Source organism: Grammomys surdaster, unplaced genomic scaffold, assembly GCF_004785775.1.
Source record: "Grammomys surdaster isolate TR1022 unplaced genomic scaffold, NIH_TR_1.0 125793, whole genome shotgun sequence".
NCBI lineage: Eukaryota > Metazoa > Chordata > Mammalia > Rodentia > Muridae > Grammomys > Grammomys surdaster.
In genome coordinates this window covers 1,153,048-1,169,542 of record NW_021620624.1, presented here as the reverse complement: position 1 = coordinate 1,169,542, position 16,495 = coordinate 1,153,048, and the positions used below count along the sequence as shown (strand labels likewise).

At 46.1% G+C, this 16,495-nt stretch overlaps 1 protein-coding gene across 1 annotated transcript in view; it reads right to left on the bottom strand.

Moving 5' to 3' along the window:
• The window catches only part of Fam47e (family with sequence similarity 47 member E), a 38,698-nt gene that overhangs the window by 16,145 nt on the left and 6,058 nt on the right, over positions 1–16,495 (bottom strand). Inside the window, exons 3-4 of the mRNA XM_028789204.1 lie at positions 12,377–12,719; positions 9,177–9,310 (exon numbers count right to left, since the gene is read on the bottom strand). Of these exons, the coding sequence (XP_028645037.1) occupies positions 9,177–9,310; positions 12,377–12,719 (477 nt within the window). The remainder of the gene's footprint in view (positions 1–9,176; positions 9,311–12,376; positions 12,720–16,495) is intronic.

Genomic DNA, 16,495 nt, shown 5'->3' with positions numbered 1-16,495 from the left:
TCTCTCTCTCTCTCTCTCTCTCTCTCTCTCTCTCTCTCTCTCTCTCTGTGTGTGTGTGTGTGTGTGTGTGTGTGTGTGTGTGTGTGTGTATCTGTCTCTCATCTCTGATGTTTGACTCATGGATGTTTGGTAGATTCTGTCTATTTCTCTAGACTGTTATGAAAAGTCCCCACTGGTCTTTCTGCATCTTTCTATCTATCCACCCAATTACTAATCCTTTATTTGAATTTTAGGCCAAGTGCTCATTGCTAAATATAAGCCTGAGCATGTCAAATGCAGTCACCCGTCATCCAACTCATAAAGTGCTTATTAAATGCAAACATTGGGCTGGGGAATATAGCTCAGAGGGAAACACTGGCCCAGCGCACAAAAAGCACTATGTCCATCTCCAGCATCATGCAAGAAGATGTGACGGTGCACACCTGTAATCCCAGCACTTGAGAAGTAGGAGCATTAGGATCAGGAGGAGTTCAAGGTCATCCTCAGCTACATAGAGTTCAAGGCTATCCTGGGCTAACTGAGACCACATCTCAAAAAAAAAATTCTTTTAGCAATTAAAGAGTATATGTAGGGGTGATATTTAGAAAATGGCACCTGGTCTGGCTTGTTCCTGGGCAGCCACCATGTTCCTGCTGCTTCTTGGCTCTGACCGGGGCTCAGGCTAGCTAGATGCTCAGGCCCTGGCACCCACGAGACGCCAGCATGGGGAATGGCTCTGCCAATCCCCCACGCTGTATCCACAAAGCTCGGCTGAACCCCAGACAATGTCTGCCATCCTCGCAGTTCCCGGTAGAAATGAGACTCTTAAAGCTTAATGATTATCTAAAGGATTTATATATTTAGAAATGCTCAATCAACAAGGTGCCCACACAATGCCGGGCAGTGGTGGCACACGTCTTTAATTCCAGCACTTGGGAGGCAGAGGCAGGCGGATTTCTGAGTTCGAGAGTTCGAGGCTAGCCTGGTCTACAGAGTGAGTTCCAGGACAGCCAGGGCTACTCAGAGAAACCCTGTCTCGAAAAACCAAAAAAAAAAAGAAGTTGCCACCCAGGACAGATTTAGACCCATCCATGGTTCTCCATGACTGATAGCCTCCCTCTTCTCCTCCCCTTCCTCTTTCCCCCCTCCTTCCTCTCTTTCTTCCTTCCCCTTCTTCTCTTTCTCTCCTCCCCTTCCTCTCTTTCTTCCCTCCCCTTCCTCTTTCCCCTCCCCTTCCTCTCTCCCCTCTCCTTCCTTTCTTTCTCTCCTCCCCTTCCTCTCTTTATCCCCTCCCCTTCCTCTTTTCTTCCCCCAGCTCCACCACCTCTTCTACTGCCTAATTACCAAGCTCTACTGTGAATACAATGTAGCAGAATAAGTATCCTGCTACAAGTATATAATCCAGTAATACATATTTCCAAAGTTATGCAACCAACACAACTATCTCATTCCAGAACATACCCCAAAACCATGAATAGTTCCTCTCTACTTCTGCCCTTCTCCACTTCTGGTAAACATGAGTCTACTTTTAATTACTATGGGTTTGCCTATTCTGTATGTCTCATTTGAATGGAACTATACAATCAAGTTTTTTAAGTGAGTGACTCTCACTTAGCATAAAGCTTGCATGGATCATCTATGAAGACGCATGTACCAATAGCTTATCCCTTTGTAAAGATGAGTAATATTTTACTCGGTAGCTACACTACATTTTGTTATCTGCTCACCAGTTGATGGGTATTTGAGTTGTTGCTATACTTTGACTATTATGATACCACTGTCATGTATGTTTATGTAAAAGTTTCTGTGTTCAACAGTTCCTCTTCCAATAAAGAGGCTTCATTTTCAAACAGCCCCCAAGGATCTTCATGGTTGGTCCCTCCTTGTGCCTTCAGCTCTTTTCAAAAGTAGGCCCCCAAGCCTTTGCTTTCTGAGCTCTAAACACAGTGGCCCGTCCCCATTCATCCTGCTTCCAGTACACAGGAAGTCTTTGCATAGCTGTTCTATTTCACTACAGTGTTTTCTGGTGTTTTGTTTTTCTTTTTTTCTTTTTTCTTTTCTCTCTCTCTCTCTTTTTTTTTTTTGGTTTTTCGAGACTGGGTTTCTCTGTGTAGTCCTGGCTGTCCTGGAACTCACTCGGTAGACCAGGCTGGCCTCGAACTCAGAAATCCGCCTGCCTCTGCCTCCCAAGTGCTGGGATTAAAGGCGTGTGCCACCACTGCCCGGCTACAGTGTCTTTCTGACTGCCACATATAAATGTTCTTTGTAAAAGTTAAGTTCTTACATAGCTCAAACTGACTTTGAAGCCCCTATGTGGTAGCACAAAGTTTCTCTAGGCTATGGCCCTTTAATACAGTCCCTCATATTGTGATGACCCCCCCCCAACCATACAATTACTTTTGCTGCTACTTCATAACTGTAATCTTGGAACTGCTATAATTGAAATGTAAATATCTGATGTGCAGGATATCTGATATTTGATCCCCAAAGGGGTTTGAGAGCCACAGGTTGAGAACTACTGCTCTAGGGGGCTCCAGTGTGTCTTATGGAGGCATAGAGATGGCAGACTCATTAGGAACAGCAGTACCAAGTTAAGGGGCTGGGGATAGTGATGGTTTTAGCTGGTCTTCATCCCTTGAGATGGGAATTCTGGCTGAGGACATTATTCCTAATACTGCCATTATCCGGCACATTTACATTAAAAGTCGGGAAAGTGTCATTCAATGCCCAAAGGAGTCGTGACCGACATGTTGGAAACTGCTACAGTAGAGATTAAACCCAAGACGGTTTGTGCACTAGGCAAGCGCTCTTAACAACTGAGCTATAACCTCAGCCTATATATTGCTTCTTGCAGAAGGCATTCCACAGGGATGGCCCCTGAACCTACCCTTTCTTCAGATATCCAAATATTAACTTGTCTTCCATTCATTTAAGAGAGATCGTTTTAGCACCAAATATGTGCTGGAGATTATGTTTTACTGATTCAACTGTGTAGATAACCAAAATCCCTGTCTTTGCATGGCTTCAGTTAAGCAGGATAGAGACATTGAAGCAGACAATCACATGCCAGACGCTCATGAATGATACAAAGAAACAGTAAGGTGGGAAGAGGCTGGAGAGGACAGCATCTAAATTTCTACAGAGAAAGTTTCTCTGTCAAAGTGACACTGAGTCCAGGCTCAGAAGAGAAAAGTATTGAACTGCTTAAATATCAAACTAGACTACAAGGTCAAAGGCCTTGGAGCAGAGAGCACAGCATGTGCAGAGCAGTGTGGACTTTAGTCTGCATCGGCGGCACCTGGAGAAGGCTAAGCACAGGAATGACCCTCAGGTATGTGAGAGAATCAGTTTATGCTGTGTGTGACAAGCAGGTTTTAGGGAATGCTGGACTACTGAAATAACTCAGCAGCTAAAAGCATCTTTGGCCAAGTTTCAATCCCCAGGACCCCAGTGGAAGAAGGAGAGAACCAACTCCTACACTTTGTCCTTTGACCTCCAAGAGGTCACTGTGGCACACACATAACCTACACACACTAAAACTAAATTAAAATGTAATTATTTTAAGTTTAAGAAGAGGAGAATGGACTGTGGAAATGGCTCCATAGGTAAAGTGTGAGGTCCCAAGTTCAAATCCCTAGAAGCTGTGGAAAGCTAGGCTGGGCAGTACAAGCCTGTAATCCTACTGCTCGTACATGGAGGGAAGAGGCAGAGACAGGAGACTCCATGAAAGCTCACAAGCCAGATACAAACAACCAAGAGATCCTGCCAGAAGCAGGGTAGAAGGTGAGGACCCACACCTGAGGTTGTCCTCTGATGGGTACACGTGTGCCTTGGTATGTATGCATGGCCACCCCAATCTCTCCTCCCTCCATCTCTTGCACACACACACACACACACACACACACACACACACAGTGGGGGAGAGGGAGAGAAAGAGGATACAGGAAAGAGAGAGGGGGGAAGGGAGAGACACAGAGAGAGAGACAGAGAGAGAGAGAGACTGAGATGAGGGGCATGAAGGCCATGAAACCAGTTGTCTGCTGTGAAGAAACACCATGACCAAGACAACTCTTATGAAAGTAGGCTTTAATTGAATCTTGCTTACAGTCTCATTGAGCTAGTAGTCCATTATCGTTATGGTAGGAAGCAGGCTGGCATGGCACTGGGGCCTTACAGACTGCACAGTTTCTCCAGCTTTACATCCTGATCTACTGGCAGCAGGCAGAGAGACACAGACTGGACCTGGTGTGGGCTTTTTAAACGACAAAGCCCATTCCCAGTGACACCTCCTCCAACAAGGCCATACCTCCTAGCCCTTCCCAAGCCCTAGAAACTAAACATTCAAATCTATAAGCCCATGGGGCCCATTCTCATTTAAACCACCACACCTTAGTTAATAAGCTATTGTGACGATCCAAACAAGACAACAGTGGCTTTCTAGAATAGACCTGTAGTACAGAGTATTTTAGATCACACAAAGTCGTTGCCATTTGTGGGCAGATTGCTATTGTTCTAGAACCAGCTGATTACTATTTGTTTATTGAGCTGTGAAAGGCAAGAGAGATACATTTGAGTGAGAAATGGAGAGTGTAGTTTCCAACTGTGAAGTCTGAGATATTAATTACAGATCCATGGACAAAGCCTGGATTGCCCATTTGTAGGTGGCCAAAGTCACTTGGGTGTGAATGTACAGAAAAGATCTAAGAAACTGATGTACTTCAAGATTGAAAACAAACAAGACAGCGGGGGCTACATAGGGAGACCCTGTCTCAAAGTAACCAAAACAAACAGACAAATGGAGAAACCAGGCAAAGGAAACCAAAGAGGGGACCATGAGATAGGAGGAAAACAAGGAAAAAAATGTTCCAGAAGCTAAAGGAAGAAAGGCTATGTGCCTGGGTATGGTGGTTCACATCTGTACTCCCAGCACTGGGGAGTCAGCAGCAGAAAGATTGCCATAAGGCTAGCCTGGTCTACATAGTGAGACCCTATGTGGGAAAGATGACATCATCAATTGTGTCAGTTGCTATGGAAATGGTAGTGTGTTAGTGTGTTAGGTCCGAAGTGGATTCCTTGCTGCTCCCAAATGGTAGTGCTGGTGACAATGTCCTAACAGTGAGTCTTGACCTGAGGGTCAAGTGACCCTGTCACAGGGCTCACCTAAGACCATCGGAAAACACAGATATTTGTATTACAATTCATAACAGTAGCAAAAGTACAGTTATGAAATAGCAATCAAAATAATTTAATGGTTGGGGTTCACCACAACATGAGAAACTATGTTAACAGGTTGCAGAATTAGGAAGGTTAAGAACCACTGTCCTAAACAGAAAGACTTTGGTCAGGTAAACAGAAGGATTATTGGGTAAACAGAGACCTAAAGTCAGTTTCTTTTTCCCAGGAGCCTTCTTTAAACCACCAGGGACCAACCTCCTTTCCCTTAACCTACCCTAGAGGCCTGTCCCTCTAGCAAGGAAATCTAGATTCCAGTCATCGAAACAGCCTGCGTCAGTTCAAAGAGCCCATCTGTCTAGAGTCATAGGAAATTCACTTGCTTTCCCACTGTTTGCTCTTCTCTCTGTTCCCACCCCGAGCCCCAACTCAGAGATAACCCTACAGTTTGATTCCCAATTAAACCTTTCTACCCATGGAGTGGTCTAGTCACATGGTTTCACTGTGCCCTTGATGACAGTGTGGTGGTCAGTGAACACTTGTGTAGTAACTGTTAAGGATTGAATGGGATTCGAACCCCAGAAGCTCGGCTATTTAATACTTGGTCACCAGTTGGGTCTGTTCAGATTATAGAATTCCTGGAAGAAAGGTTGAAGAAACTGTTGGGAACATAGCTTGAGGGTTATTGCCTGGTCCTGATTCGGGATCAAGCTCCCTACCTTCTGTTGGGCTTTGGGTGATGGCCCAGCTGGTGTTCATTCCTGCTGTGTCAGCTGGGAATCTCCCTGCCCATCCCTTCCCTGCCATGATAGACTGTACATTCTCAAACTGTGAGCTAAAGTAAATCCTTTCTCCCCTGCACAGCTTCTGCTGGGCATTTTATCGCAGAAATGAGCAAAGTCACTGGTGTGGTAACACAGGTGTCGATGTGACCTTACCCAAGGGTGAGGTCAGTGGATGTCTTAGTCAAGGTTTCTATTCCTGAACAAAACATCATGAACAAGAAGCAAGTTGAGGAGGAAAGGGTTTATTCAGCTTACACTTCCACATTGCTGTTCATCACCAAAGGAAGTCAGGACAGGAACTCAAGCAGGTCAGGAAGCAGGAGCTGATGCAGAGGCCATGGAGGGATGTTACTTACTGGCTTGCTTCCCCTGGCTTGCTTCCCCTGGCTTGCTCAGCTTGCTTATAAAACCTAAGACTACCAGCCCAGTGATGGCACCACCCATAATGGGCCCTCGCCCCTTGATCACTAATTGAGAAAAAGCCTTACAGCTGGATCTCATGGAGGCATTTCCTCCAGGGAGCTCCTTTCTCTGTGATAACTCCAGCTTGTGTCAAGTTGACACGCAAAACCAGTCAGTCCAGTGGAGTTCAGTGGGCACTGAAAAGGAAGTTTGGCTGCTATGGGATCAAGAGAGAAGGGAGTTGGGATGCCTCTTTCAAGGGTTATTTTCAGAGGAAAGGACAGAGTATCTGGCTAAGGGGACTTGTTTTGGAGAGTGGCAGTGTCACCTCATGCTCTGATAGGGTCATATCAGCCTCTGAAGAGATCAAGTGCTAATCCCTGGAGCTTGTGCTACTCTACTTTCCAAGAGTCTTTGCAGGTGTTCATCCATGCTTCTGAGAGCAGGATATTATCTTGGATTATCCTGCTGGGACGTACATGCCTTCATGTCCTTGAAGAAAGAGCCAGAGGGAGCAAAGCCTGACCCACACCAAGAACAGGCAATGTGAGGGCAGCCCAGAGACTGCTGGCCTCGCAGTTTAGAAAGACATGGTTGCAAGCCACAGAAGACCAGCAGCCACCAGAGACTGAAGGAGGCAAGGAACAAATTTCCCTGCAGCCTCTGAAAGGAACACAGCCCCGCTGACCTTTGATGTCAGCACTGTGACAGCCATGTCAGACTGCAGGCCTCAGAGCTACTGTCATTAAATATTGTTAATCTTTTTGTTGTTGTTGTTGTTGTTGTTTGAGACAGGGTTTCTCTGTGTAGCCCTGGCTATCCTGGAACTCACTCTGTAGACCAGGCTGGCCTTGAACTCAGAAATCCGCCTGCCTCTGCCTCCCCAGTGCTGGGATTAAAGACGTGCACCACCACCGCCGGGCAAATATTGTTAATCTTAATTGGATAAAATTTCACAACTGTCAAAGGAAACAAATGCATATACTAATAGCCAAGGTCACCTCTGTGAAATTCCGCATTTCTTTTATGATGTGCTAAGATCATGAAAGAACTGTGAGCTAACACTTTCCAGAGAGCTAACTGACTCCCATTTGTTTACAATTTCTTGAAAGACAGATCCCATCTATATCTTCTTACTATATCATAATATATTCTATGATATATTCTATGATATGTAATAACCCTATAGATAATGTTCCTCTCTTGCACATACTGATTCTGAGCAACTTAAGAGACAATATAAACTGCAAAGACAAGAGCCAAAACGTCGCTTTCATGACAAGTAGCTGCCAGGCTGGAGGATTCAGCTTTAGGTCCAAGACAACTGTGCATTAAAAGCCATCAACTGGCAGACATTCCCACCCAGTCCCTACCAGGCAACTTGCCCTCCAGCACAGAGAAGGAGAGGAACTTATGTTTCCCACGGGTCTTCTTGCTCCCCAGTGGGAGAAGGGCAGAAGTGAGATGAATTATCATCCCAGATGTACCAGAGAGCAAGCAATGCAGCAAGAGTGTCCTTGTCACCTGAGGTCTCTAGGCAAACATACTCTTCAGTGAGATCATTCAGTTTTCAAAGTAAGTATGTCCCATCTTAAATCTCTTTATACCGATACTTGTGGCAACATCTGCATTATTAAATACTATGGGTTAGGGGGAGCAAGAGTGTGATAAAAGCATTTCTATTAAGTTTCAGAGAAGTTTGGAAAGTTTCAGAGAAGGTGCATGCAATTATGAGCATTTTTTAAAAGATTTATTTATTTTATGTATGTACACTGTCACTGTCTTCAGATACATCAGAAGAGGGCACCAGATCTCATTACAGATGGTCATGAGCCACCATGTGGTTGCTGGGAATTGAACTCAAGACCTCTGGAAGAGTAGAGAGTGCTCTTAACCTCTGAGCCATCTATTTAGCCTGGGGATGGTTATACAAACATAAGCAGGGTCTCCGAGCAGAAGATCCTATAAACGCCTTAAATGACAATTGAGTAGCCAGGTATGGGGTGGTGGTTTAAGCCTGTCAACCCAGCACTCTGGAAGCAGAGGCAGACAGACTAGGGGTTCCAGGCCAGCCTGGGTACATGAAACCCTGTCTCAAAATAGAAAAAGAGAGACTAGCAAGTGGATCATTGACAATTTCCTGTGTTATACATATGTGCACACCCATATGTGCACACCTCAAATCTGCATCCTATGCACATATAAAGATTTACCTCACATATGTGCTTGGAATGACCCAACCAACCACTGGGTCGCCATGTTCAATAAAGTTAATTCATCAGGTTTTCACGCCAAATAAAAGCTAGATGGGCGCTCACGTTTATGCTGCTGCTGGAAAAACCACACCCACAGGAGCCATGTCTTGTCTTCAAGACTTACTGCCACTGCTTCTTTACAAGTATTCTAGATACGGGACGTGGTGGCATGGGCCTAAAATCCCAGCCTTGGGAAGTGCAGGCAGGGATTGCAGGTGTGCTAGGTCATCCTTAGCAACAGAATGAGTTGGAGGTCAGCCTGGATTAAAAGAAACTCTGCATTATTTTGTTTCTTGGGTTTTTTGTTTGTTTGTTTGTTTGTTTGTTTGTTTTTGAGACAGGCTTTCTCTGTATAGCCCTGGCTGTCCTGGAACTCACTCTGTAGACCAGGCTGGCCTTGAACTCAGAAATCCACCTGCCTCTGCCTCCCAAGTGCTGGGATTAAAGGCGTGCGCCACCACCGCCTGGCCTTTTGTTTTGTTTTTAACTAACAAAACGAAAAGCCCAAATGAGCAAAATTATGCTACATATAACAAGGCCATCCTAGGCTGTTCACCAGGGGAAAGACAGCAGTAGTACTCACAGGCATACTTTGGAAGAGTGTTTTTCTACAAGATTTGTGGGTTCCTTCATTAATTTCCTGGTATCCAGGCAATAAGCCCACGAGTCCTCTAGCTTCCTCTCAGAGTCGAGTATCTCCAGCACCTGCAATAAGAGCTACACAGAGAAAGCAGACTTAGGGTGAAGGGATGATTGGAGGAAAGGGGGCCCCAATTCTATAACAAGCATACCAAGTAAATTTGGCGTTCCTTTTCAAACGCCATTCATCAAGCCCTGCATAGAGTACTGTGCTGGGGGCCATCTATGAAGCTCTGCTGCTCTGCCATTTGATGCTCAGGGCCTGTGTTGTGGTCCCATCTCCTCTAGTAGAATATGCCTGTAAGCCTCTCTCAGGCCTCCAAAGCCCCAGCGCTTGGAGTGTCTCTGTTGGACTTCTGTGGTTCTTGACTGTAGGCATCTCAGGTATCTCTCAGGCCTCCTATGAATACAGTATCTACATTTCCCTTTGAAGATTTACCTCACATTCTGGGAAGACATCGAAGCTAGAAAAGTGCTTGCCTGGCTAGAATGAGAACCTGAGTTAGAATCCCCCCCCCAAGAACTCATGTTTTAAAAATATAATTAGGTATGGTGCACACCTATAATCTAATCTTTGCGCTAAGATAATGGAGATTTGCCTGCCTACCCTGCTTGGTGAGTTCCAGGCTGGAAGGAGACATTGTCTCAGTAAAATGATGCTCAGCGCCCAGAGCAACAGATGAGGTTGTCTTCTGCTCCTATTACACGGGCACACTTGTGTGCACATAGCTCAACACACGACCCTCCTCCATACACATACACACAAAGAACCGCCTCCCCTGCCACTCCCATCTACTTGGTCCAAGCTGGCCTAACCATATCTCCACTCTCCAGGCAAATTGCACCTGAGCCACAATGACTAGTTTAGGGGTGCAAGAGTCTCATGAGTCAAGTGTACCCATGGAAACTAGACTATAGGGTTGGATTTTCCTGGGATCACACACAAAAAGAAGTGGTGTTTCTTTGCTGGGGTTGTACAGTAGAATCTAAACAGGAGCTTCAGGCAGCCAGCTCAGCACCATAGAGACCCTGACTCAAAACAAAGTTAACTCTGTGGAGGAGGGGAAGGAAAACTTGGAGGAAGCAGAGGGGTCAAGGACACCACAAGAGCACAGCCCACAAGAATCGTCTGACTGGGACTCAAGTGCACTCACAGAGATCAGGGAGCCTGTATGGGTCCGACCTAGGTCCTCTGCACATATGTTACGGTTATGTAGCTCAGTGTTCTTGTGGGGTTCCTAACAGAGGAAGCAGGGGCTGTCTCTCACTCTCCTGCCTGCCTTCGGGACTCTTTTCCTCCTGCTGGGTTGCTTCATGCAGCTTTGATGTGATCCTTTGAGCCTGGTCTTACTGCACTATTTGGTTGATGGCCCTGGAAGACCTGCTCTTTACTGAGGGGAGGTGAAGTGGAGGTATATCTTAGGGAAAGGGGAGGTGCAGGGGAGATACTGAGAGAGGGGAGGGAGGGGAGGGAGGGGAGGGAGGGGAGGGAGGGAAAACTGCAGTTGGGATGTAAAGTCTGAGAGAAGAGTAAATAAAAAAGAAAAAAAAAACAAGAACAAAAACTAACAAACTTTAAAAAAAGTAACAAAACCTAGTTGAGAAAATCAGACAAGGAAATAAAAGCCACACTCCCCTGCCACTGTTATGTGTCCTGTGAGATGTGGTTTAACGGCCTTTTTGTCTGAGACTCAGACCCTCTCTGGCTTCAGGGACCCCGTGAGGAAAGGCTGTGTAGAAAATCACTGATTAGAAATTTCAGCTGCTCTTCCCATAGATTTTTCTGGCATGAATCATTAATTCGTTCATTCACTCAGTGACTGGAGTGCAGTGAGGGAAGAGGAGCCGATTGTGGAGCAGGGAGAGCGTCTGATGACAGGATCCCCATCCCGGGCCTCTGAAGACAGGTTTCACAGAGTGAGGAGTTGAGCAAGGGAATGTGTTAGACCTGAGGAAAAAAACTATTTCCCTGACTGTCTGATTAAAACAAGCTGCATTTATAAGTGCACAAGGGACTGGCCAAACAGCTGCCCCCCTCTGAGTTGGATTTTCAGAGAGCAGCCCCTTTCATAGGGAAGGGTTACAGTTGGTAGAGAATGGCTGTCAGGATCATTGGCTGTTAACACCTGGACAGAAGACGGGAGACTCTGGCTCAAGGCTACCTGTGGGTAGACAAGTCCAAGAATATATCACATGGAAGGGGGCCATCTCAGGCTCAGGAGTTTAGTAAGGCAAAGGTTCTGGCAAACATCCTGGGGTTACAAGTTCAGCACTGGTTGCAGAACATGGTTTCAGGATGCCTTGGGTTTAGAAAACACACACGTATTCTTGTAAGGGATGGCAACTTAGTAACAATGTCTAACAATGTGCCTCCTGTTTCGCTTTCACAATTGTGGGTCCAGACTTATCTGTTTAGACCAGGGCAAGCTAAACAGGGGTGGGGGTGGAGGGCTTCTTGCTCAGCCCCTGCCTCAGCCAGTCTGCCTTCCTCAGATTTCACACAGCCTGGGATTTGTTTAAGGATACAGTGGTCAACTAAGAAACCATTTCTAGGCTCTCTAGCAGATGAGAGAGGCCAGATGAGGAGCCCTGGTCCTGGGAAAGCTACCATTTGCTCAATGAAAGGACGGCCATTTCTTCCTTCTTGTTGGAAAGTCAAACTTGGGGCCATTTTGAGATATAAAAACTGGTTAAATGTGCTGAGGGTGATGACCATGAATTAGGAGCAGACTGGGACATTGGTGACACAACAGATTTCCTGCTCAGGCCTGGTTTAGGCACTGTGGTGGAGTCCCCATGGCCTTCAAATTCTCTTGTCTCTAGCTCTCTGTTAGTGAGTTCTTAAGGAGACCTCTTTGGCTCAGGCTAAACAGACATAAGTAATACTGAGCAACCCTTGCATAGCTTCCTGTACCCAGAGGGTCTCAAAGCAAAGCAGGGCAGCAAAGGAAACACCCGCGTGCCCCACAGTTTTGTTTCCTCAGTAGAAAAAGGAAGGCTGCTCTGAGCTGGTAATAAGCCTTCACTGGGGGTAGGGTACACCTTATAACATGTACTTCCAGGGCATCTGCAGAGAACTGTTTTGGGTCGTGTCCGTCCCCTCCCCCCAACCCCCCGGCTTTCCCTCAAGCCCAGACAGATCACCTCAGCAGGCAGAGCTTCTTTAAGTTGTGGGTAGAGAGCCAGGGGGTGCAGAGTCTTGTGAGCTCCCACATCCTCCAGGAATGCCTTCTCAGCTTTCGAAAGCTTAGACGGCAGTGTTGCCCTCTTGGGCAGTCTGCTCTTCTTGAGAGTAATATTGGGAGCTCCGTGATGAATAAGAGGAAGAAAGGCGTCCTTGGGGCCCTGGTGTGTTTGTGGGGGGCAGTCTTTCCTGAAATCATCCAGCCCCTCTTTCACAAACACCCAGTGCTGGCTGTTCAAGAAGCCCGGGAATGTCAGTCTGTTACGCTTTGTGAAATGCTTGGAAGGCAGGTTCTCGAGGTACCTAGGAGACAACATGTCAGATGACGAGCATCCCAGGATTTGGGTAGGAGGGGAGTGTGAGGAGGCTGGCCCCCACCTATTGTGGGGGCAGGTGAGCATTAGAGGCTGAGTTTCACATGCTCTGCAAGGCCCTGCTTTCCGTGGTCTACCATGTACCTACAAATGGTTCTGTATTGGCTGGTTTTGTGTCAACTTGACATAAGCTGAAATCATCACAGAGAAAGGAGCTCCCTGGAGGAAATGCCTCCATAAGATCCAGCTGTAAGGCATTTTCTCAATTAGTGATCAAGGGGAGAGGGCCCATTGTGGGTGGTGCCATCCCTGGGCTGGTAGTCCTGGGTTCTATAAGAAAACAAGCTGAGCAAGCCAGGGGAAGCAAGCCAGTAAGTAACATCCCTCCATGGCCTCTGCATCAGCTCCTGCTTCCTGACCTGCTTGAGTTCCTGTCCTGACTTCCTTTGATGATGAACAGCAATGTGGAAAGTGTAAACTGAATAAACCCTTCCCTCCACAACTTGCCTCTTGGTCATGATGTTTTGTGCAGGAGTAGAAACCATGACTAAGACAGGCTCCCATCTCCTGCTTAAGCAAAACCACTGTTCTGCATGAGATCTGTACCTTTTGCCTGCACGCATCATTGAAGCTTCCAGTCACCCCTCAGTATAAATGCAGTCTAAATGCATGTGAATAGAAGATGCTTTTTTTCTTTACTGAGTACTCTATTTCAAACTCTCACCTGTGTCATCCATGTCACTGTATTTTAAAGGGCCATCCATGTCAATCTAAGCATTTGTCATTGTAACGGCTTCTGCCACATTAGAAAAAAAAAATCCTTTCTGTAGCCAGACTTTGGCAACTTTGTGGGTTTTTCTTTATTCCACCCTTCTTCGTCCTTTCAACTCCCTAACACTAGACAGAAGAGGAAAGAAGGAGGGTAAAGGGGCGACATTATCCTCAGTCTACATCCTGGTTAAGGGCATCAAGCTCCGTGGGACAAGTTTGATCTTCGACATCAGGATATCTAATTTCCTCCTCCTCCTCTTCCTTTTCCTTCCTCCTCTCCCTCTTCTTCCTCTTTTTCTCTTCCTCCTTTTCCTTCCTCCCTTTCTCCCTTCCTCCTTCCCCTTCTTCTTTTCGTACAACTACTTAACAAACCACAACCAACTAACAACTCAACAACCCTCTCAGGGCCCTAGCACTTATACATCCTTTGAAAGATCCCCAGAATTCCAAAGTCATGCAATGGCGGAAACTATCTGCAGCTGGCAAAATCATACCCCTGCTAGAGGACAAGGCAAATCATAGCTACTGTGAAGCAGCACACACCCAGGATGAAAAAAAAATCACATTCTTATAATATTTCTGCGTTTTCTAAAAAAACCAAAATGACAAAATTGTCACTGAACATTCAGTTTGTGGAGGATTCAGCTTGCTTCCCCTCTCAGGGACTAAAAGTCAATACAGTAGGAAGAACTCGCTCCTCTGATGATGAACTTCACTATCAACTTGACCAGACTTGGAATCACCTAGGAGATACTCCTGGGCATGCCTATGAGGACATTTCTTGAGAGGGTTGGCTGAAGAGGGAAGAGCCACCCTAAATGTGGGTACCACCAGGGCTGGAGTCCTGGGCTGAGGAGAGGAAGGACTGGCATTCCTACTCTGTGTGAAGAGTCCCAGCTACAGGACCCACCACCATGAATTCAGCCCTGCCTTCCCTACCATCATGGACACTACATTCTCAAATTCTGTGTGGCCCCCCTCTTTCTCCCTGGAGGCTGCTGGCCACCAGCCTGAGGGGACAAAGGGAGCAGAAGCAGAGAGCAGGGTACAGTCAACTGGCCAGCCATGAGACTGCTGCATTGAGACAAATCTACTTTCTTTCTTTTTTTTTTTTTTTCTTTTTTTTTGGTTTTTTTCGAGACAGGGTTTCTCTGTGTAGGCCTGGCTGTCCTGGAACTCTGTAAACCAGGTTGGCCTTGAAGTCAGAAATCCGCCTGTCTCTGCCTCCCAAGTGCTGGGATTAAAGGCGTGTGCCACCACCGCCTGGCCAAATCTACTTTCTTGTTTCGGGGATAGGGTATTTAAGGTCTTTTTTAGGAGTGCATGTGGAAAGGGCTAATTTGTCATGGCATCAAGCAAGCAGGAAGGGCTGACTGGTTATAATACAGCACCTAATTATCCTTCAGGCCGGAAGCCCGAGGGGGACATGTGTGCTGAGCTATGCAGCCTTGCAGAGAGCTCTGAACAAGGTCACTTTTCAGACAAGGCCAGACAAAGCCAACCACCTGAGTTCAAGGACACTCTCCTGACAAAGACAGGCAGAGACACTGAAGCCTCACTGAGAAGGGAGTCCCCCATTTTGCACTGAGCTCAGAAAGCAATCTGGTCATGGGGGCCTGCTACCTTAATAGCAAGGTTCCCCAACACCCTGAGCCCAAATAAATGTGTGGGGTATTTTGTCATGGAGACAAGAAGGGGAGTAAATACAGCCCCTGTGTTGCTGAATGAATGGTCTGTTAGATAACCTCAGCTGCTTCGTTTCCTCTTCTCAACTCAGAAGGAAGGCTGTGAAATTATAGTTCATGGGCTATATCAAACCTACAACATGTCATTTAGTGTGTATGTTTCTGTGTGTTTGTGTATGTGAAACAAGATCTCACTATGTAGTCTCCAATGGCCCTGAACTCAAGACTTCTCCATCCTACTGCCTTAGCCTCTCACACCTTCTTTATGTTTTAATAAGAATCATAAGTACAAGGCCTGACAGATGGCTCAGTGGGCAAAGGTGCCTGCCCACAAGCCTAATCCCAGACCCACATGGTGGAAGGAGGACTGACCCCCAAAAGTTGTTCTCTGACCTCCACATGCACTTGATGGCCTATACACACACACACACACACACACACACACGAACATAAGAATACACAAACACACACATACAAAAACATGCATGTAAGTGTGCACACACATGTATACACATGTGTATACACATTAACACACATGCACATATGAATGGAGACACATGCATAAATATATACATGTAGACATGTACATACATGTGTACACATGTGTACAACACGTGTACACACATGTGCAACATGTTACACATATGCGTATACACATGAGTGTGCACATACAAATAGATAATTTTTTCTTGAAGAGTCATAATAGCTGCTGGGCAGTGGTGGCGCACCCCTTTAATCCCAGCACTTGGGAGGCAGAGGCAGGTGGATTTCTGAGTTCGAGGCCAGCCTGGTCTACAGAGTTCCAGGACAGCCAGGGCTACACAGAGAAACCCTGTCTCGAAAAAACAAAACAAAACAAACAAACAAACAAACAAACAAAAAGAGTCGTCATAATAGCTAACACAAATGGAGAACTCCCTACTAAAAAGACAGGAGCTGCTTTAAATGCTCTCCTACATCAGCCTATTTAAATCCTGTAACAACTCCACATCGCCAGTACTGGCATTCTTCCTATTTATAGCTAAAGGGAAGCACAAAGAGGTGAGAAACAAAACACTTGTCAAAAGCTGCACAGGTGTAACTCACTCTAGGGACTTCAATGCCTCTGGCCTCCATGGGCACGTGTACTCAAATGCACACGCACACACACAAACACAAATGGGGGGGGTTTAAAAACAGTAAGAGTGAATTCTAAAAATAGCTCCATAGCTAAGAGATAATGGAACTGGGATTTTTCATGCAGTTCAAAGAGCTGGTGAACAGTGCTTAGCTGCACACTGGAGCTGGTGAACAGTGCTTAGCTGCACAC